This window comes from Nestor notabilis, unplaced genomic scaffold, assembly GCF_000696875.1.
Source record: "Nestor notabilis isolate BGI_N333 unplaced genomic scaffold, ASM69687v1 scaffold24546, whole genome shotgun sequence".
In the NCBI taxonomy this organism is placed as follows: Eukaryota; Metazoa; Chordata; class Aves; order Psittaciformes; family Psittacidae; genus Nestor; species Nestor notabilis.
Genome location: NW_009931801.1, coordinates 27682 through 50009, shown reverse-complemented (window position 1 = coordinate 50009; position 22328 = coordinate 27682). Strand labels below are relative to the sequence as shown.

At 43.7% G+C, this 22328-nt stretch overlaps 1 protein-coding gene across 1 annotated transcript; it reads left to right on the top strand.

The window, feature by feature from the left end:
- The first annotated feature begins 1871 nt into the window (after positions 1-1871).
- Positions 1872-20303, top strand: SLC37A3 (solute carrier family 37, member 3). The gene is made up of 14 exons (XM_010016076.1): positions 1872-1957; positions 2895-3009; positions 5125-5217; positions 5700-5783; positions 7021-7166; positions 8144-8240; positions 9329-9413; positions 10552-10733; positions 13148-13289; positions 14527-14628; positions 15844-15891; positions 16862-17013; positions 18885-18950; positions 19769-20303. The coding sequence occupies exons 1-14, from the start codon at positions 1872-1874 to the stop codon at positions 19835-19837; spliced, it is 1467 nt and encodes a 488-aa protein (XP_010014378.1). The 3' UTR covers positions 19838-20303.
- The last annotated feature ends 2025 nt before the right edge of the window (positions 20304-22328 follow it).

Genomic DNA, 22328 nt, shown 5'->3' with positions numbered 1-22328 from the left:
TCTGTGTAAATCCGTGCAGTTTAGAAGCATGTTCTTAGGAGGAGGTGGTGGCACACCTAGGTAGTCTGTGCTCGCTGGTCTGATGGGAGCGTGGCTTAAATATACCCAGGCTGTGTGGATGCGGATGGTCTCAGATCTTGTACAGACTCACTGCATTTGTCCTGAGTTAGAATGGAGGTGTTCAAGTGTAGCGTGGGATAAAAAGGACTCCAGTGTCTCAAAAGTGTAATGGCTGGATCCATATTACTCGGAGGTTTTCCATGCCATACTCTGTTTTGGAGGTCAGATCATACAATCATAGAATGGTTTGGGTTGGAAGGGACCTTAAATATCATCCAGTTCCAACCCCCTGCCATGGGCAGGGACACCTTCCACTAGACTGGGTTGCTCCAAGCCCCATCCAACCTGGCCTTGAACACTGCCAGGGATGGAGCAGCCACAGCTTCTCCACTGGTGGTTGATATATCCAGTAGTAGCTGGTATCTGTCTACTGGTCACACATGCATCATCACTGATGGAACAAGAAAGGAAGACTTCTTGCAGTGGAAGTTGTCTTCATGAAACCTTTAGAAGTTATTAGGAGGAAGAGCAGAAAGTCCCTGTGACATGCAGGGTTTTCAGCAGCAGAAATTTGGATAAGAGAAAGCCTGGGCAATGACTTGGAATTTCTGCAAGTGAGGTTATGAAGCTGAACTTGAAAAGTCTTGTGCAGATGTACAGATCATTACAAACTGTGCCTGTGGATACAAAAGAACACAAAGGCATTATGTTCCATCTTATTTCAGTTCTGATTCTTTGGGAGAACAGGGGTGGTGCATTGTTTTATTTCTCCTCAGCATTCAGAATGTGTGGGGTGTCTGAATGTCTTCTGAAAATGCAGTTCCCACAGCTGATTTGCCAAGCTGTCTTAAGCCAGCTCATGTGAACAGAGTCAGGTTCTGCCTTCAGCAGTCATGGTATTATAGAGCCTATCTTTCTGTGCACTGCTCTCTGTTGCACGGACACAAGTGCTTGTGTAGTTGCTTTGTGAGCCGTGGCAGGGAAATCTGGCTGAAAAAATCCATGCCAAGAAAATCAAAGGGAGGCATGAAATGATCCCTCAGCTGAGCCAGCACAGCTGAGGGAGTGGAATAGCGTGGCATGAGCCAGCACTAAGAAGCTCTGTGTCTGTATCATAGCTTTTCCTCAGTACTGCTAATTTCTGATATCTAGCAGTTTTGGCAGATGTCACCCATGCCCTACAGGTAGTATGACTTGCCACATGCTGAACTTAATGAATTAGTGGCAGATGGAGCTCTAATGTAGGGCTTGAGAATGAACAGGCAGGGAGTCTAGCTGTTGGATTTCAGCACTGTCCTCACAGTTGCCTGCCTTTCTTCAGCTGTGCAAGTCCACTCCTGAGTATATTCTTTCAATGACATCTTAAAGAGGCAGTTAGATCCAAAACCATTCTCCACCAGTAACCAAATGCTGCTCTCTTGACTTAATCACCAGTCCATGGCCAGCCAGGCAGCAATGGAAAGTTACCTTATTTATGACTACTCCATAGTGTACTGTATATGTAAATGGTGTGGAATGGTCTTTAACATGGGAATACTGGAAATTGATAGATCCTGGGAGAGCTCCTTTGGTGATGGGCACTGAAGAGGCATCTGCTAGTAGGGGAACAAAAAAGAAATGGGTTGGAGGATAACCATGAGGGTTGTTCCTGCTGGATTCCAGATGTTTGAGGAACACAGAAGTGTTTTTATGCATGAGTGTTAATTCAAATATGCTTTCTTTTCTCCTCCCTTCCCACCTTCTTCTGTTTAAGTGAGAAGAAAAATGACCTAAGCATCATCCAGCCTTTGTGGCCAAGGGCTGCCGGGAGCATGGCTTTGCCTGGAAGCTTACGGAGGCAGCCTGCAGACAGAGGCCTTGTGTCCCATTGCACCCACCATCATATTGCCTTCTTCAGGTAGGTTCTGCGTATGTCTTCTCAGAGAAGTGCTCATCTCGCTGAATTTGGGGAGGGAAGGGCAGGGCATGTCTGAAGGTGGAGGGAGAATGGAGGTGGGAAAATAGTCTCAACCTTTGGCTGTGAGCCTTGAAAACAAACTCAGAAGCTAGTAGTGTCAACTGGTCTGGGTGTCATGCAGTTGTGGAGTTAAGTGTGCTATGCCCCTGGGGAATCCAGCTGCAAACAGGGCTCGCACCAGAGGTGAGGCTGACTGTGCCAAGCCAGCAGCAGTCTGTTGCAGAAGGGTGAATGCAGGTGGGTGTGGGGAGGAACTAGCTGAAACAAGGGAGGAAGCAAATGCTGATGCTCAGAATACATTTAATACCTGTTCTGACTGATCAAATATGCTATAATTGCTTCTGGGGTCCTCTTCTCTCCTGAAAGTGCTATTTGCAGGGGTGGACAGGCCTCTCGAACAGAGAAGTCGCTGCTTTATTCCTGAAGATTTGCCAGATCTATTTGTTGAAAGCTTGTCTGTTCCACCAGCTGACAACAGCTGGAATACCGTACTGCCTCTCCTTACAAATGTTGCCTCGCTGATATCCTTTGATCTTCACAACAATGCTGCCAGTGATAGCTAATCTGTCTCTGGAAGAGCACTTGTAAAGATGATTAGCCAGATGTGTGCATCTTCTCTTGTTGCACAGTCACATCCTTTTTGAAAATAAAACAGGAGGTCCTTTCTGGTCAAGACCCTATTTCACAACCACCCAGTAAAATCAGTGTGTCTGCCCATAATCTGGGGGTTCCTGCTACTGACTACTATCTCCAAAACTGCAAGTCCTCTGCTATGTTGTCTGCTTAGACAACATGTGTCTGTATTTTGTGTCCTACCCTTTCCCACTTGACCTCCAGAGATCATCTGGCCCACCTGTGCTTGTGTGTTTTCTGGCAGTTACTCCTTGCTCCATGCTTCCAGAAAGACATTCAGTAATGTCAAAGTCAGCATTTCCAGCCAGTGGACTCCCTCCTGCCTAAACAGCACGGCCCCTGAGCTCCGGCCATATGAGGTAAGGACACAAGGGATAGGCAAGTACAAAGAAAGGTGGATAACTTCCCGTATGCTGAGCTTGTGGTGCTGGGAAGGTCCCTGAGGAGCATCCATCAGGGACACTGCTTGGACTATGAGCAGGAACTTCAGGTGTCTGAACTGTAGTTTTCTGGATCATGAGGTGATGGTGAAATCTTTCCTTGTGGTCCCCAGAGAGAAACTTCTTGAGAAGTTACAGTGTTCCAATGGAAATGGGGACCCCCAGCAGCATGGAGAAGGGGGAGGAGAGGGAAGGAGGGACGCTACCTCCAAAGTGTTGGAGGCAATAAACAAGAGCAGTTAATGTGCTTACAGAGATCTCTCTAAAACCCTGTCTGTGCCTGCCTTTGTGGTGGTGCTATTGCTGCCACCATGTTAAAAGGATAGCCAGAGTAGGAGAGAAGAAAACTATCTGCAAGTGCTAGCTGCTTATCCTAAATTGATACTGAAGAATGCATCTAAAAAGTCTGATTTCCAAAATGCTGAACACCCACTGTGCCTCGTCTGTAAAATCCTAGCTTCAGTGAAAGTAGTGGGAGTTTTGGCACTGTTTGCTTGCAGAAAAGGAAGTTGTATATTGCTTGTATCTCACAAATGGGAATGCAAGAACTACCTCCTGGCTCCCACCCGCAGTCTGTTTAGGGACATGTTTGTTTTTAGCAGTGGCTTGTCCCAGTGCTTTTGAGAAGTGGAAGAAATCCTATATTAATAGCTTGGTCACAGGCCTGTTGAAGCCGGGAGTTCCAAGTCAGTTGCTTGGGTGTTTTCTGCATTAGAAATCATTGGTTATTTGAATGTTTGACTGAGGGATGAGAAATGCTGACTTTCTGTGGTAAATGAAAACAGTAAATTGGGTCTGTAGTGATTTTGTAGTATGGCAAAAAGGAATGAACATCTCAGGGATGCAAAGAGTGAGCTACAAGGTGTTTATATTTAGTCCCTTAACTGACATTCAGACTACTAGTGTATTTTGGAAGATGTTTTGCTATTTTATTTTAATACAGATGATTTAGCGTTTGCTCGATGTTGAGGTGCATATGTCTGATCAAGAAGAAAAATGGTCAAAGTGGTCCTTTTGGTATCAATTTAGATTATATCAGTTAACAGTAAAGTGTGTTTTGGAAAATGGATAAACCAGATTAAGGATATGAAGAGAGAAGTTACATGCTATCAGTTTTGAACTTTGGTGTATCTTTTAAACTACAGTTGTTCTTTATACTTAAAAATATATTTTAAGTATAACAAAATGTTTTGCAATTGTTTCGTGACTAAGCCCTAGTATGATTTTGTTAGGACAACTAGGATCTGTGCTTTTCAGCCTTGAAAGGTTTATTTGTTTTCTAATGAGGCTGTAGTAGTGGGGGAAGAAAACTTTGTCCTGATTAACTTCATTCATTCTTCAAGTTATCCTCGAAACTGGCTGTTTTTAGCTGATGTCACTAATCTTAGTCTGGGGACAGCTTAGTCTTTTTCCCTTTCTTTCCTCATCATATTGAAAGTAAAATGAAAATCAGGGTGAGCCCAAAACACCCCCCAAATTACTGACTGGAGTTCATTGTAAATATTATTCAACCAGTCTGTTACTTCCCCTTGTTCCTTTTGTGTTCTTTCTTTTCTGTTCATGGTCTGTCATTTCTTATTACGGTTGTGGCCACAAATACTTTAAGGGAATTATTCATTTAGTGAAGACAGCAAGATAAGTACGGAAGAGACACTTCACAGAAAACACAGTATGCCTTTATTGTATTATTCATGAAGATGCTCATCAGTGTTTCTGTGTAAGAAGCTGTCTTAACAGTTGCATGCTTGTTAGAAGTAGGGTTTGTTTTGCCAGCCACTTGTCTTGATCCAGGTGGAATGAACATTTCTCAGTTCTGGTTGGCTAGCTTGCCTTTTAGGAGTGAGTCAAAGTGGCAGCGGACATCTTCTGCAATAGATAATGCCAGAATTGTTATTGATTTGATAATTAAAGTGTGGAAAGAATGGGAGGTTGCTGGGGCCAGATGCTGTTCTGGTATGGAGTTGGGTTTTCCATTGAAAAAGAGTAAAATGAGCTATGCCTCTGTGTTTACCTGTTAAAATTTTCTCTCTGCAGCTCTGGAACAGCAGCCATTTATTTCCAAATGCAGAAGAAGCAACTCTCTTCTTGGGGACGTTGGACACTATCTTTTTGTTTTCCTATGCTGTGGTGGGTAAAACTAAGCCAAAACTGCTGAGCTTTGCATCAATCTTACTGGGATGATTACACCCACATTTGGAGGGGATGAACAGGATCATCTTCCTGGACTTGCCAGCACTAATACAGTTAAAAAGCTTAGTTCAGAGCTTGTTAGTTCTGCCCATGCCTGTCACCCATCTGAAGGTGCTTGTTATAACAAATGCAAGAGAAATACTATCACTTCAGAACTTCTCACTCCCTGTTACCAGGTGTAACCAGGAGGGTTAGTTTTGTCTCACCAAGAGTTATCAGCTGAATGTCTTAAAAATAAGAAATTTAATGAACAACTATGAGCAGGATTTCTTTGGTGGTGGAAGAAGTAGTTGGAATCAAACTCTAAGTTGGCATAACAGCAATGTTTGGATCAGCTTGACCCTTCTACACCATTTTAACTCTTGAAGATAAGCAAGGCAAATCTTGTGGCTTTATTTAATGCTGTGTTTTGTTCTTAGGGTCTCTTTGTCAGTGGTATAGTTGGGGATCGCCTGAATTTACGATGGGTTTTGTCTTTCGGCATGTGTTCTTCTGCTCTTGTGGTAAGTTGAGACATACTAGTGTGATTTAGAAATCTCTCTTAGGGTTTCTGGATAGGGTGTTACTTTAGGGGAGAAGAGGCTTTGTTTCTGCGTGAGTCTGTTTGTAAGCTGTACCTCAGTGGTTTCAAAGTTTGCATGTAAAACTTTGTCCTGGATGCACTTACTGCATTGTCTAAAGCACAGAGCTACGCTAGATGACTCACCCCTTCCTGAAATATCTATTTATGGATACTGTGTCAGAAGGAAATTCCAAAGCTTGAGACACTGTCTAGAGACTTGATGAAGAGCTTTTGTACAAGGTTGGTGTGTTTGGATGTTTTGGGACTGTTTTGTATTACAACTGTTCTCCCAGCCCACGTATATTGTCATCAAAGCTTTTGCTTCCAAACAATCTTTGCTGTCTTCCTTAAGGGACATGCTAACAATACTAAGCATTCATTTACTTATTTTGTAACTGCTGGGAGGGCATGTGTCAGAAAAGAATGTCCACTCAAAACAAGAGGGCTCTTCAGGTCCAAGCCACTGCAGATAAGTGTGAATCAGTTTTGTCTCATTGTGGTTTTCTGGTTATTAAAGTAGTGGTAAAATGTTGGAGTGCTTTTGATTTACCCAGCGGCTACAAACCCCGCTATGGCCTATTGCGTTCTGCAAACACATGACCACAAACATGCATCAAGTGCAATGTGCCACAAAATGTGTTTATTTTGGCTAGTTTAGGGTAGAGCTCTTAGTAATTTGAGACCTGGCTGTAGTATTTCTGTCAAATTTTGCTAAGATAAATGGCCACTGAGGGTTTTGTGTTTGCATAGAGGCTTGTGAATTTGGATTGTCAGTACAATAGCAGATCAGATCAAGAGACTACTCTATTTTTAGTGTTGTTACTGGAAATAATTGTCTCTCTCTTCTCCACTCCTGTTGTAACTGTGCTGTTTACAAAGATGAAAGTCTTTCGGAGTGGAAGTGCCATGACAGCACATTTGTCTCTGGAGGTGTTTGGGCTCTGGAGTCAGTGCTGTGGTGGCTCACCAGAGGGTGCTATTAGCCCTGAGCTGTTTCTTAAACAATGCCAGACTCCCTCTGGGCTGGGCTGGCCTGGCCCCTGGGGGGAACCTTCTTCCTGAAATATTACTTCTTTTTTTTAGGACCCCACTCCTGCCTGGCTCTTAGCAGTAGCCTCAGGGTTTCTTTGTTGGTTTTTTTTAGGTTGGTTTGTTTGTTTTTTCCCCCTCCTCTCTAGGTGTTCTTCTTCGGCACACTCACAGAATGGTTGCATTTCTACAACAAGTGGTTTTACTGCTGTCTCTGGGTTGTGAATGGCTTACTGCAGTCCACCGGTTGGCCCTGTGTGGTTGCTGTCATGGGCAATTGGTTTGGAAAAGCTGGGTAAGTTGAGTTTTCTTCAGTGACTCACTTATCTGACCTGCTGAGTAGCAGATTGAGCTGACTCAAACCAAAAAGGCCAACTGTTAGGTCAGAATTGAAGTTATGTGGGATGAATCATTGTCATGGAATGGTTTGGGTTGGAAGGGACCTTAAAGATCATCTGGTTCCACCCTCCCTCCACAGATGGTAACACCTTCCACTAGACCAGGTTGCTCCAAGCCCCATCCAGTCTGGCCTTGAACACTGCCAGGGATGGGGCAGCCACAGCTTCTCTGGGCAACCTGTGCCAGGGCCTCAGCACCCTCATAGTGAAGAATTTCTTCCTAATAGCTAATCTAGATCTCCCCTCTTTAAGTTCAAAACCCTTCCCCCTTGTCCTGTCACTACATGCCCCTGTAAAAAGTCCCTCTCCAGATTTCTTGTAAGCCCCCTTTAGGTACTGGAAGGCTGCTAGAAGCTTTCCCTGGAGATTATGCTTTCCTTGTTACTATTATCTCTCTTCCCTGGAGCCACAGAACAGCTTGGTGTGAAGAACACAGTTGTGTGTGTTAAAGGCACAGTCTCAAACTTCAAAAGTCTCGTTACAAAGTGTCTGAATTTGAATTTTCATGCCACAAGGAAACTTCTTTCTGTCTATGTACTACTGAAAGGACTGAACTGAAGTTGACTCCTTGTAGGTTCAGTTCTGTCACTTTGGGGTACTGCAGCTTTAGCCATAGCTTGTAACTCAGTTGCTGCCAGCTCATCTCTGCTGTAACACAAGTGTTTCAGGATAGAACATTCCTTCCTTATCTATTTGGAACCTCCAAGTTGTTCTGTGTTTTGTTTTAAGTGACCTTTGAGTCTTTTTTCAGTGGACTGGGAGAATGCTGTAATTTTATTCTTAAGTTAAAGTTTATTCAAATGTTTTATCTTCGTCTTGCTCCTAATGTCACCTCTCCCTGGGTTGCCTTTTATAATTTCTTTCCCTTCTGCAGGAGAGGTTTTGTGTTTGGACTCTGGAGTGCCTGTGCATCTGTGGGAAATATCCTTGGGGCATTCCTCGCCTCCTGTGTTCTCAAATACGGCTATGAGGTAGGTATTGCTGTCTGGCTTCTAGCTGGGACTGCATGTCTGATTGGGTTGTGAGAGACTATTTGCTTATGCTGTCTCTGCGAGATAAGAGGCTCAGAGCGTCCAGTTTCATCTTCCTGAGTTCTGTGGTAGCAAACAGTAGGCAGAATACAAAAGCTATTCCTTTCCTGACCTTTCGATGTTGGGAAAAAATGAGTCTGAGACTTCTAACCAATGTTTTTGAGCAGCCCTAATGTCATAGTAGAACCTCTTTTAATTTGGGTAGCTCCAAGTGCTTTTTCAGAGTCATCCGTCACGGGTTCTCACTTAACTGAAGTCATTGCTGCTGAAAAGTGATGAGGTTCTGACGGGCATGGAGGCATAGCTTCTGTAACTGGGAAGAGGCCAGCGCTACATTGCTGTAAGGCACCAGGCAGGCAGTTGAATACAGGGAATGTAAGTGAACCAGTGCATCTTGAAGCCCGTGACCTGTGAGGACAGGCTAACAGAGCTGAGCTTGTCACTCTGGAGATGAAGAGGCTTAGGGTACCAAATAGCAGCCTTCCAAAGCCTGTGAGAAGATTGTTGAGAAATCAAAGCCAGACTCTTTCCTGGGTTGCACAATGAGACAGCTAAAAAGCAGTGGTTATAAAGTGAAGCAGGGATAGTTCCAACTGAATGGTTGGAAAACTATTTCACTATGAAGTTAATTAAACACTGGAACAAGGGGCCAGAGCCTGGAGGATGTGTCTTTGGAGGATTTCAAGACCTTACTGAACAAAGCTGTAAGCCACCTTGTCTGAATTTGGTGTCTGAACCTTCTTTGAGCAGTCCCTTTCAATGTGGCTGGTTTGTTGGGTGAACTCCTTCCTCGCTGCTGTCACTTCAGTACACTAAACCAACTGTTTTAATGTGATTTTTCAGCCTAGATAGAACTGAGTCTGTTCAGGAGGTGCAGAGATCACTTGTTTCCAAGTTTTATGATGTGGTCTGAGTTGTTGTAACTGTGTTTACTCTCTGGCAAGGCTAGAATGTAAAGAAACCCTCATAATCAGGGAAGCCTATGTGACTGAAAGTGTTTTCAAAAATATTCTTTTCTTTATCTTCAGTATGCTTTCCTGGTGACGGCCTCAGTACAGTTTGCTGGAGGAGTCATTGTGTTCTTTGGGCTCCTGACATCACCAAAGGAAGTGGGTAAGTAGAAGAGAGCTGTAGCATTTCAGCCTCTTCACGGAAAGCAGATCTGCAGCTTTCCATGTAGTACTAGAATCACAGAATTCTAGAATGCCAGGTTGGAAGGGACCTCAAGGATCATCTAGTCTAATCTTTAGGAGAACTAAATTACTGCTTGTTCTGGCAGCAGTTATCCTCAGGGCTCTTATAAAATGGTGTTGCACTTTAGTGTATTTAATGGAGCAAATGCTTTACTCACTAAGATCACACTAAATGCCACTGTGCATTGTGTAGATAGGGTCTGGATATTTTAAAGAGCAAAATAAAACAGCCTGGCTCTAATATATCCATCAGGATGTGCCTAATTAGCAGGTTTTCTTCACCTGGAAAATCAGTATTTTTAAAAGAAATAGCAGGCAAACTGGTAGCTGGCTATTATAGGAGAAAACTATAGCAAGCCTGAACTGTGCAGTGGGAAGGGAAAGTACTTTTGGTCTGCAGGTCTCCCACAGCTAGTTAAATAGCTGTCAGGTTGGATATGGACCTGCTCTGAGAAGACTGTAGGCAAGCCAAAGCGTAACAGGAAAACAAAAGAACTTTTGGACTTTGATAGGGCCATGGAGGAGGTTTCCCAGGTGCCTGCAAGGGCTATAAAGTTGGTAGCTCTAAAGCTACCATAAAAAGTGCTCGTAAGAGTGCTCAGCAGCCCAGGCAGCACGCTGCAGTTCTGGGGCTTCCATTCAGCAGAGGCGATAACAGGCAGCAGCTGTCTGAGTAGCTGCTGGCACACTCAGCTTCCATGCTCAAGGGAAGTGGTACCCAGGAGCCAGGCCCCAGGATCCCAACCACTAAATAAGGGGGGAAATGCACTAATTTGTTGTCTTCCAACTAATGGCCAGACACTCAGAACAGACAGAGGCGACGCCAGGATCAGACAGAATACTTTCAAGAGCACTAGAAGACAAAGGGTAGAAACTGGCGACACTGCAGAACACCACCTAGAAGAGTTTCTAAGCCCAAGGAGGATGGAGGTATGGGAGAGCAAGGGAATTGCTAGAAGGGAGAATTGCTTAAAAGAAGTGAGCATAGCTTTAGAGTGGGGAGAGGGTGAACAGGCTGTGGTCCGTTTTTGCTGTTGCATATCCTTTGTAAAACATAGGCCTCCCTGAGCTTGGAGCAGATGAAGATGGCAGTGTGGAGGAAGATGCCAACAGACCTTTAATGAGCAATGATGATGCTGATGACGATGACCGGAATTACTCTATTCAAGCAACTAACACTGACAACCAGCCAAAGGCCATCGGCTTTTTCCAGGCTTGCTGCCTTCCGGGTGTAATACTGGTGAGGACACCAATTCTTGAGTGAGATCTGACTTTTTGTGTTGTCAGCACTTGTTGACATCATTGTTAATATGTTGAGCATGTGTTGCAGTTGTTGATACCTGACTTCTTATGCTGTTAAAATCTTGGGTTGGGATTGTTACACTTGTGCACATGGATCATAATACTGTTGGGGTATGTGGTTGCATGTTGCTCTTCCCGGCAGACCCCTGTTTTATTTAGTGCATGTAATGAGCCAGCAAAGGGCTGCAGAGATCCTTCCCTTTTTGCTGCTGAATTTAGAAGGGAGGCCATGAGCAAAGGTGGATGTAGGATACTCTCTTGGTAAGGTAGCTGTGCCACTCTGGAGAATGGCATTCTCATTGCTAGCTGAGCATCACACAGAACTCTGTGGCACTGATGTTGGGATTTTTGTTGTTGCCTTAAAGCAGCAAGCTGGCCTGAAAAGCCTTCATCAGCATGATGTAACATGTGGCAAAGTAGGTGTTTGGGGGTTTTTAGTAAATAACTGGAAACAAGGCCTAGTGATGCAGTTTCCACATATCCTCATCCTGTCCCTTGTGTAAGAGCTTGTACTTCTACATCAGCAGTATTGCCCAATTCATGGATTTGGTTCAGCTGAAAAATTAACCTGTCATTGAAAAACCAGTGCTAACTTTGTGTGTCAGTGGGCTGTGTGCCCCTGAATACTAGAACCAGCACAAGAAAGGGGGCAGCGTGGCTGGCTCAGTAATACGGTATGAACTGTCCAGATTTGATCACGAAACAGAACTAATGAATGAAGAGTGTTGTTAGATACCCTTAATGAGCAAAGCGTTTGGTGGTTGTGATTAAGGCAACACAAAATCCAGAAGGGATGGGTGGATTGCCAGTGTTTTGAGTGCTGGACAACCACAGTTCTGCTGTTAAGACCTCGGTTCAGAGATGGCAAAAGAAAGCACACTCATCTTGAGCTCTTTCCTAGCAACTATAGTTTGGTTTTGGTGGTGCTAAGAATGGGCTGAGGTACAAAGAACCTTTAGGCAAAATCTCTTGCCAGTGGAGGTTGCCTCAGTTGCTGTGTGACTTTGTTTCATTGGCCAGAACATAAGGAGATACTGTACAACTAGTGTTGCTGTTTCTATATTTGGGGTTTTGAGGCCATGTTCTATGCATTAACCCAGCAATGTGAAGAGTTCTATCTGATGGCAGATCAGTGCCTTGCCAAACCAGGACAGTGTCGGATCAATGAGAGACCAAATACCAAGAGCACTTCCAAAGCCTTGTCAAGATTCTGCAAAGACTTTATTTGATGTATTTTTTCTGTAGTTCCTCTCTTCTCCTGCTGAGTGATAAGTTTTAGTGCAGACAGCTTTCCCTTGAGCCTCTAGGAATTAAATGTTTAATCGCTCTGACAATCTGGTAGACAGTTTCTAATCATGTTGTAATAAATACTGCCTCATACAGTACACTTTTCACATGTATGGTGGAGATTAGTTTGTGTCCTGTCAGAGTGAAAAAGCATTAATAAGATAAAAAGGGTTTATTTATTAAAATGATATAAATTCAGAAGATGTGATTTTGAGGAGTTTAATGTATAAAAAAGATCTGCTTTTTGAAATTCAGAGTGTGTACATACATATTTGCATACAGCTTCAAAAGCTGTGATTTTAACAGGTTGGGTTTCCTGCCCTTATTCTTTTTTACCTCTTCAAGTATGGGTTCCTTGAAGTGCTATGTCTGTGTTTATCTGAGGCGCACTGAAACGTGTGCATGCTCCCTCTGCATACTGGGCTGGCAATCCCGGAGAACAAATCTTTGCCATGCACATGAAAGCTCTAAAGGAGAAGATCTGCTAGCCAAGGAGAACTTGAGCCCAGCTGCCAAAAGCAGGAGGTTGTCTCAGCTGTTGGGTTTGAAGCATGTGCTTAGATTTGGCCAAATCTTTCATCTTGTGTCCTGAAATACCTGCCTGGGGATTATGACCGAAGCCTTCTCTTCTGGTGCTGTAAGCAGATGAGCCTTCTGAGCAGCAAAAGATAGCACAGAGGAACTACTTCACATAACTTTTCTCAGCATGATGCACAGATGACTAAATCTCAAGCTTATTTCATGTCACATGCTTGGCTTCCTTCTCTTCAGAAGATGAATTAAATTTCCTTCGTTTCTTGAAGCCTGGTGTCACTTCCTCTCAAGATTACACTGAAAATATTTTAACCCCTTGCATTCAGTGAAAAGAAAATAGCCTTTTGGTTTTCATTCCCGGGTTCCCTTTGATATTCAGCATTAAGCTTCCATAATGCTGCCTTCTTACGTGAAATACAGCAGCACTTGCCCTGAAAGCTTTAGCTGGATACTGAGCTTTATGGTTGGAAGCAGAAACGCTCTTTGCATTTCTCGAGTGCTAACTGCTTGCTGGCCCTCTCTTTATTCCAGTACTCTTTGGCGTATGCCTGCTTGAAACTGGTGAATTACTCATTCTTCTTCTGGCTGCCTTTCTACCTCAGCAACAATTTTGGATGGAAAGAAGCAGAAGCTGACCAGCTCTCGATCTGGTATGATGTGGGAGGAATCATAGGTGAGTGAGCAAGTGAATGGCATCTTCCTGCAGTTGCTCTGCTAGTGTTTGAATGTGATAAACGGCACATGCAGCTCGGAGCAGTCATGTTTGATGGGATCTAGCTGTTTACTGAATATATGGAAAGTGTAGTTATGTATGTGGCTGCTTGGCTGTTTTGTTTGAGCCGTCCCCCCTTCCCCCCCCCAAACAGAGTATGTCAGCTCCCTAAAGAGTTTACGTATCATTTAAAGGGCACTATTGTGTTCTTGGGCAGTACCCCCAGTAGGCATTTTTCTTTGCTTCCTAGGACCTTGAAAAGTGCCATGTACAAAATGATGTCCCTGCTTCTCACTACTTCCTTTCTGACAAGTACCCTTGAGGGAGAGTTTAGGTCTGGAATTAACTGGGTTCTGTACGGGCCCTTCTGTCCTGTATTTTTAAGAACTGACTCAACACAGATCTCAGCATAGTCAGCACAACTGTGTTGTGTTCAGAAATAAAATGTAATTGCACTTGTTCCTGCTGGCTGCAAAATCTGACCCTGTGCCTCCAAAATAAAGAACATACTGTATATGTGTTTAGAATTCCACTCTCCTGTGCTTAGTTTCTTGCTTTACTACCTTGTCCAGTTAGCTTTCCTAGAATAGATAGCCTTGGTTTGGTCTGTTCAGGGTCAGGTTTTTTGCCTCTGTGGACGTTAGGCTTTTTCAAGATTCCTAGTTTTTACCAACAGAGCAGTTCCTACAGAGGTATTGATGATATATAAGGTGATTTTTATCTCCTACTGGCGTTTGTTGCAATTAGTTGAACCTACCCTGAGTAGATGAGACAGCAGGGAATACGAGACGCCTGCGTGCTAAAGCTTTCCCTGTGAAAAAGAGTTGCTTTTTCCTGCGCTTTCTCTGAAGAAGCCAGGTACAATGTTAAGCTTGCTTACATCCAGAGTTGTGGTGATCCTGGAGCTGTGATGGTCCTATAGGGAAAGGAAAAGCGGAACACTGGCTAGTTGTGTGCCAGAAAAAAAGAAGTAATAAATTCCTGGAAAAGCAGTATAAATAGTTCTCCCTGCTCTACCTGAGCAACTTAAGTTTACTGTTGTCTCTGTGTCTGGGGCAGTAAGGGCAGGAGACTTAGTTTTCAGGATTTTAGAGAGAATGTGTATTGATGAGAAGGCAAGAGGCCACTGCATTCAGTGAAAAGAGTTCTGTTTGCGGTGTCAGCATCCTGAGCCTGACAATGATTTCTTTTCTTGCAGGTGGGACTATCCAGGGTTTGATTTCTGATGTGCTACAGAAGAGAGCCCCAGTGCTAGCAATTAGCCTGCTCTTTGCTGTTGGCTCTCTTTTTGGATACAGCCGTGAGTATGCTTTTGCTGTGTAGTGATAAGAGGTTCCTTTAATATGTCTTAGAGAAAACCAGAGCACAGCCTGTTCTATTTGTTTTCTGGTCTTGAAACTACTTCTGGATGGTGCCATTTGGTCCTTTTTGCCTGAAGTATGGCACTGGACAGAAAATTAACCCCTGGTTAATGATGTGGAAAAGAATTAGCTGAGTGGTTGGATTTCCCTGAAGTGGTGAGTTACAGTACTGATCCTTCTCCAGGGTCAGTGAGATTTTTGGTGTTGTCAGTGTATCAACACCACAACTGGCGGAGCAGGAAATCTCAGGTGCATCTCTGTAGTAAGAGGGAAGAGAATGTGGGGACAGATCTATGCTGGAGGATATATACAAAGAGGCAGAAGCTCTCAGACTTTACCAGTTATGCTTCTGTAAGTGGTGAAACTGAAGTTTCTGCCTTTTTTATAGTAGATACAGTTCTTGGTGATTGGTTTTTGAAAGGAAAACGAGGAAGGGGAAGACAAGCAGATCTCATTTCTGTGAAACATCTATGATGCTCTTGTAAGGGTAACAGGTTTGTCTTCAGACATGATGTCCTGTGGTACCAGAGTGCTTTAACTCACTGGGATGTCATTTCACTTCTCTGTCTCTTCCTCCAAAATAAGGTGGTGATCTAGACAGGCTTTTACAGAACATTTTGAGATCTGTGGACAGAAATCACTGCCAGAGCTGGACAAGAAATTAAAGTGTGACTTTCATAAGCTTACTCAGACAGTCTCAAAGTAAGGGCAATAAGGTATAATCATTAAACAGCAATGACTGGTTTTGATGGAGTTTTGTAGGCTCTTGTGCTAACTCATTACTTTCAAAAGTGGGTTGGAAGCAATGGACTTTAAAGGAGAGTAAATGTAAGCCCTGTGCCACAGAAAGAGGCATAATACGGGCTGGAACCCAGAGCCAGGCAAATCAGGTATCACAATATTTTAGTGACAAAGGTGACTTTTTACTGTAAAGTGCTGTTTGGTGACTTCTGGATCTTTAGTCTCTAGATGTTTTTGCAATAAGACTAATCTCTGTAGAAGTCTCTAATCAAATACAGGATATTATTGTCAATGTGTAGCTAACTGACCAGGCAGTTCAAACTGGATGTTTGCATGCTTCTTTCTGATCCCAAATAAGTGGCTGTCTCGAGTTCATTTCTTTTATTTACGCTCATCTGGTCTTTCTCTTGCAGGTTCTCCAAACAGCAAACCTATCAATGCTGTGATCATGGCAATTACAGGTATCTTATCAAACACCACTGTAATGCTAGTAGATACACATATACATTGCAGAAAAATCAGTAACGCCAGCCTCGGGTGGTGTTAATGCATTTGTGTTTGCTGCCATCTCTGCTGGTTTTGCAGAAAGAGTAAAATCTGGGGCCCAAATTCTGTTACTTTTGGAATACAGCTGTAGCAAAACTGCCTTAGAGAGAGGTATGGAATGCAGACTTACAGAATAATGGCTTGGAACTGAGGGGATCTGCCTTGGCTCAGCATGATGGAAACGTATTTATGCCAAAATACCTAGCAGTGATCGAGTGGTATCTGAGGAAGTGGATATATGGCAAAGTCATGAGCTGCAGCTCAAATTTGAGAGTGTGTGTCAGAACCCCAAATGCTCTGTATACTGTGAGAGGTCACAAGCTTTGTGTACTACCAGCTATACTGTGTTGTGTTATGGAATCAAGATTAGCCTGCATGAATAGAGCCTTTCTTTTCAAACACTCCTACTTCAGAACTCTGTCCTGTTGTGGGGTTTTTTGGCCTTCCATCTCCTCCATGAACCCCTGGTGACTGAGGCTGTAGCATAGGGGTGTACTATTCCAAAGCAGACATGTGTCTAAATCTACTTCATGCGGAGGGTTTCTATATGCATGCTGTTCAAAAATAGCTTTCTGTATGCAGTTTTGTGCATCTTGACTCGTTACAGAGTGTGCCACAGCTAATTACCTTGGTTTTGCTGTTGGATGAAAATGTGCTTGTTGGCACCCTCTGTGTGTGTACTCCAGGTGTGCAAGGCGTTCCCTGACCACATGCTTCAGCTGTGAGGGTACACTTCTACCTACAATTAGTCTGAGATCACTGTTCCTGGGCTTAAACCCTTTTTCTAAGCTTTGGATGGTAGCAAATCTGTGCTTTGAAGATGTTCTGTTGAGAATCTGTCCGGGAACTTGTTTTATACCAAGCCTCTTTTCTTGGTACTTTCAGGATTTTTCATCGGAGGCCCTTCCAACATGATCAGTTCTGCAATTTCTGCTGACCTGGGGCGCCAGGATCTGGTGAAAGGCAGCAGCGAGGCTCTGGCAACAGTCACAGGAATTGTGGATGGAACAGGCAGTATTGGTGCTGCAGTGGGCCAGGTGAGGCTACCAAAGGGCAACAGAGTCTGGGAAAGGAGGCAAAGAGTCTGTTGTGGTGAGAGATGTTAGCTCATTCCTCAATCCAAAATTGCATGGAGAGGGAGATTGGTTTAAAAGAACCAAAATTATTTAAGAAACAAGCAAGGGAATGTGTCTGTTTCAAGCTTCCAGTGGGAACAACTTTTAATTGAGAACTAAGCTAAGTATTTATAGTGCTGATGTTAAGGCACTTTCAGAATTCAAATTAATTTTAGAGACGTCCGTATCCTGAACTTCAAAAAGCAGGTAAAGGTCAGCTTCACAAAGAGTCACAATAAAATAGTTTGAAGTTTGTTTGGGATTTTCAAACAAACAGGCCAGGCTGGACAGAGCCTTATCCAACATGGTCTAGTGTGAGGTGTCCCTGCCCATGGTTTGGGGGATGGAATTGCATGATCTTAAGGTTCCTTCCAACCCAAACCATTCTGTGATTCTGTGATATTTTATTTTATTTTTTGGTCAAAGGAAATAGCAAAACCTTTCCTTATAGAAAAGTTTATCTGTGTAACTGAGTAAAATCAGAATACCTACTATGAATGTTACAGGGTTTATGAAATGATTTAAAATCTGCTCTTATTTGTAGTTCCCTTTTTTTATCTATGGATGTCTTTTACACCTTGTAAATCCAGCACCACTTGCTTCCATAGTCATTACAGCATGATGCCAGAGGACTGAAGACTAGGCTGTTGCAGAAAAGGAAGCTGACAGTGTGCCCACTGGGGACATTCCTTCTTCTCAAATACAAGTGTTAACTATGTTGAAGAGCACAGTGGTGTTTTGGGGAGGGGAGGTTTAGTAGAAAGATCGGAGCCAGTTCTAGTCCAGGCATCCTCTAGTGCTGGTAAAATACCAAGGATGCAGGCAAGGCATACAAGTTTCTTTTCTGGAAAGGGATTTGGGTTTGTACTTGCCTGGTAAATACAATCATTCAGTCTTACTTCATAGGAAAGATGCTGCTGAGCTCCGTTAAACATGGAAAATTACAGTGCTTTGTGGACATCTTAAAGCGTACTGTTACCCTCAGTGTTCTTTTTGCATTGTCTGCAGTGTTTTTGTCTTCCCCCACACATACCATTCAAACTCATGTCATCATAAAAATTGGGTCTTTAGTTCTGAAAAATTCCACCTTCCTCCCGTTCTATAACATTGCATTTATTTCACCCGAGACAGCCATGATGTCATTCTGGGGGTGTGTGAATAACAGCAAATCCACAGTGAACATGTTGGAAATTCAGATCCTGTTTCATGCTAATACAGCCAGTAGTGAAGAAGGGAGGCCCTTGTACAGCATGTGAATATAAATCTGGTAATAGGGAATACATTTTCTTTTGTAGCCTCTGTAGTCCTGTTGAAGTAGGATGAAGTTCAGAACAGACTGTAGTCTCAAGTGTCTTCCCTACGATGAAGGGTTAAGTAGGCAGTGGTTGCACAGCTCTTGAAAATGTGTCCTGTGTAATTTATAAGCCATTCTAGAGCTTTTAGTTCTGAGAGTACTTACATCCACTTATGTCCCAGTGTTCTGTGCAAAAACCTTGTATTCAGCGGAGTCAATTTGTCACCCTTTGAAACTGTAGTTCAGTTCTGTTTTTATGCTGCTATGAGTTACTGTATAGCTTCGGGATGGTATCTCCGCTTTGCTGAGACTGTGGGTTTTGTACAAGAAAGGCTGCTGTCCTGAGTCATCTCTTCTGACAGAAAAAGATCAGCTGGAAGGTTTTGTGATGAGCTCTGTATGGAGTGTTAGCAGCCCACAAATTCTAGAAAATGAAAGAGCAATGCCTGAAAGTCATCCTTCCCAGTTTGAATAATTCTTTTTTCCCTTTTCTATTTAGTACCTAGTGTCTTTGATCCAGGAGAACCTGGGATGGATGTGGGTTTTCTATTTCTTTATTCTAATGGTAAGAAATCACCTTTTTTAACAATTCTTCGTCAAAGTTCAATTTGCAACAGAAAGCTTTTGTGAGAACGTGAAGATCATGACTTAGGTGTGCAGTCTATTTCTGCAGCACCTGCAAACCCTGTTGCCTTTCTCAAAGTGGTTTATGGTCTGCCTTTACCTCAGGTTCGTTTTGGATCCTTTAAAGTCATGTTACCCAACAGGAATTCAGATTGTGACAAAGACACAAAAACACTTGCCTAAAAATACCTGTATGCATTTCGTACAGCTCACACAACCTGACTGCCTTCCAAGGAAGGACTTGCCTCCTTCATCTCCCTGGTGCATAGTATTTTCAGGGAGCTGAAGTTGAGGTGCTTGTTAGCCCTGAAAGATTAGTGGAAGGAGTGATGAGGATCTTGAAACTAAAATGAAAATGCCTTGCCCTGGTGTACCACTGGGGGAGAAGACCATTCAGGCCCTGATCTTCTCAGCATTGCCACGGTGGTGAATGCTGTACAATTCACCCATTCTTCTGTGCTGGAAGTGCCAGGAATTCTTTGCATCTGTGCTGACAAGGGAAAAGGCTACTTTGGTAACAAGTGGAGGTGGCCAGGAGGAAGGCCACTGAGGCAGTGAAGAGCTCATCTTCTTTATGAAAAGATCATGACAGCTGAAATCATATGAGCTTTTCCTGCATACTCAGTCCTTCCATCCACTGGGCCACTTTGTCACTGCTTGTCTTAGCCTCTATTTTTCCGGGTATGCACACTGGAGGGCAAGACGGCTGCAGCCATGGTTGCTCTCTGCTAATTGTCCTGGATATGCTTCTTTTCACAGACAAGTTCAACAATCCTGTTCATTTCACCATTAATAGTGAGGGAGATGAGATTGCTCCTGCATGAGTGACGCCTGCGAATGCTGGCCGAGTGACTTCTGCTCGCCTCCAGAAGGACTGCTGTATGGACCTGACAGCTGGAACACTAATCAGAACTCTGGGAGACTTGTTTCTTCCATCCTTCAGGTTTGGACTAATTCAGAATGGCTCTGCAAGACTTGATGGACCTGCCTTTGGCGAGCTCAGTAGTGGAGTACCAAATAGCTGTCCTGAGACCACACATCATGGAGCTGCTGACCTAAGCCAGACAATCCACAGGACTGGTGGATTGTCCCAGCCCACCAGCCTCTGCCATGTCAGCAGTCACACCAGGGTCTTCTGTTGGGTGGTCTCACTGCTATACCCTTTCTTATTTATTTCTGGATGTCCTGACCAAAGGTCAGCTGTTTAAGACTGACAGTGGAGAGGTGGTCTTGCAAAGAATTTTGATGCTCTGTTGTGCTGGTGAAATCATACAGTGCATTTCATGGGTAGTCTAAATTTATGATCACTTTAGCTTTTAGAAAGGTCAAAAACAATTATCTGGACTTGGTGCTGTCCAGTTGTTTAAAACATGCTTTTGCTAAATCTCTGCACAGACAGACCTCTGCTATCCCTAGCTACTAACTGTCATGTACTCCAGTAGATTCACATGGAGAAGGTAACCTCCGTGTTGGTTTTTAGCATTTTTTAACAATAGTAATGATATTACTAATCTCTGGGAAATGAGATTTCATATTTTAACTGTTTAATCAGACAAATAGCGTGCAATACTTTACTATGATCCCTGACAAAAAGCCTTAATAGATCCTTTGTGTCTAAAGGATTCTTGAATGGCTTTGGGGATCGGTAATGGGACACAAATACTTTCACTACTGCTTTGTTATTTGAACTCTAATCAATACTGACCAAAGTGGGACCCTCTGAAGGAAGCTGGTGTCACTGATTTCATACTCATTGGGCAATTGCTCATCTCCAGCGAAGGAGAACCAGAAGGGAATTAAAGGAATTTAAGGGACCTGGCTGCTCTCAGACATGGGCTTCCAGATAGGGACTGAGAATAGTATCAGTGAGCAAGCACTGCTGTCTTTCCCCCATGCTCCTCTGCCTAGGGTTTTAAAGCTTGAGTTGTATCTTGAAGAGAAGGGTAGCTGCAAGTCAGCACTAAAACCATCTGCCTGCCCTTAGCATGGCGGTATCTCAGTGTTTCGCAGTACTGCAGTAAGCAGGGTGACCACTGGCACCTGTAACATTTGCTGGTGATGTTAATGGGAGCATCGAGCAACTTCTCAACAAATTGTTTTCTGCTTCTGCCTTGGGATGTTTCCTCGGAATAGGCACGTGCTACCCAGCAGAACGTCTGATCACACACTCAATCCAGTCAGCAACCCTGGATGGGGCAGGGGGCAGGAATGTCCTTGGAGCTGAAACTTTTTAAATGGGAAATGATGCCTTTTCAAAATGTACAGTGATTTTATTTTATTATTTTTTTTAAACTCATGAATGTCAATCTTTAGTCATGCGTTGATTGTAACGAGTGGAACATTATTAGTGCCTTACGGTTTTACTGTATTGGACGGTTGCTTAGTGACTGCTGCTTCTGCAGCGAGGGCTCTGTGCACAGCTTTGCTTACTGTGGAACTCAGTTGCCCCATTTTATACTTTTCTTTTGAGAGTCTCTTTCTTTCTTTCTTGGTGGAGGTGATTCTTGCATTTTTGTGCTAACCCTCCAAAAAAATCAGTGCTTGGGAAAACGATGCCATTAAGCTGACGAGGGACCTGAATCCTGTTCTCCTCTCTTCTCATTCCCGTTCTAATTTTTGCCTGTATAATTAGAGCAGGAGACTGAGAATCTATCATCCTGTTCTCAGAATTATGCCCTGGGGTTAGTGTTCACATCCCAGGCTACTCATTAGCCCCTGTACAAATAGAATCGGAACTCCCTGAAACTTAGTTCTAAAATTGATGGCGGCACCGTTTGCCACAGCCACAGCGTCTGAGAATCCGTGGTTTCAAATTCCAACCTGGACGAGCTCTTTGGCCGCCGTCTGGGCAGGAGATAAGCTTCTGATGAAAGGTGGGGTGGGAAAGGGATGTTGCCGGGGCCAGGGGGAGGAGAGGCAGGCCCCTGTAACAAATGGTTTCCTGTAAACAGTTCTGTCCCCTCTTGAGAAGTGTCAGATGTGTTGTGAGCGCTGCAAGTACAGGCTGCCCAGCAGCTCATGGTGGTGCTTTGAGGCCACCCTCAATTACTGAGGCATGCCTGTGACTGCAGGATTCTGTTGTTGTTGCTGCTGTTGTCCTGGATTTTTGGGTCTCTGTATTTCCTCAAGGTGCTCAGATGGAGAATGTCCGAACTGATCTCACATGAATAAACTTACTCTGACTTGATCTGGGCTAATTCTCCCGTGTGCTTTATTCCACTCGTCTCAATGCATTTCTGCTGAGCGTGCTGCTCTTCCTCCTCACTGTAGGCCTGGCTCTGACAGCTGCTTCTCACTCAGCTGCTGTGAAGACCTGAGC

Coding starts and splice junctions, on each gene's coding strand:
- SLC37A3 (XM_010016076.1), top strand. CDS start 1,872: ATGGCTTTGCCTGGAAGCTTACGGAGGCAGCCTGCAGACAGAGGCCTT. Junction 15,892..16,861: donor TGTGATCATGGCAATTACAG/GTATCTTATCAA, acceptor TGGTACTTTCAG/GATTTTTCATCGGAGGCCCT. Junction 18,951..19,768: donor TCTATTTCTTTATTCTAATG/GTAAGAAATCAC, acceptor TTCTTTTCACAG/ACAAGTTCAACAATCCTGTT.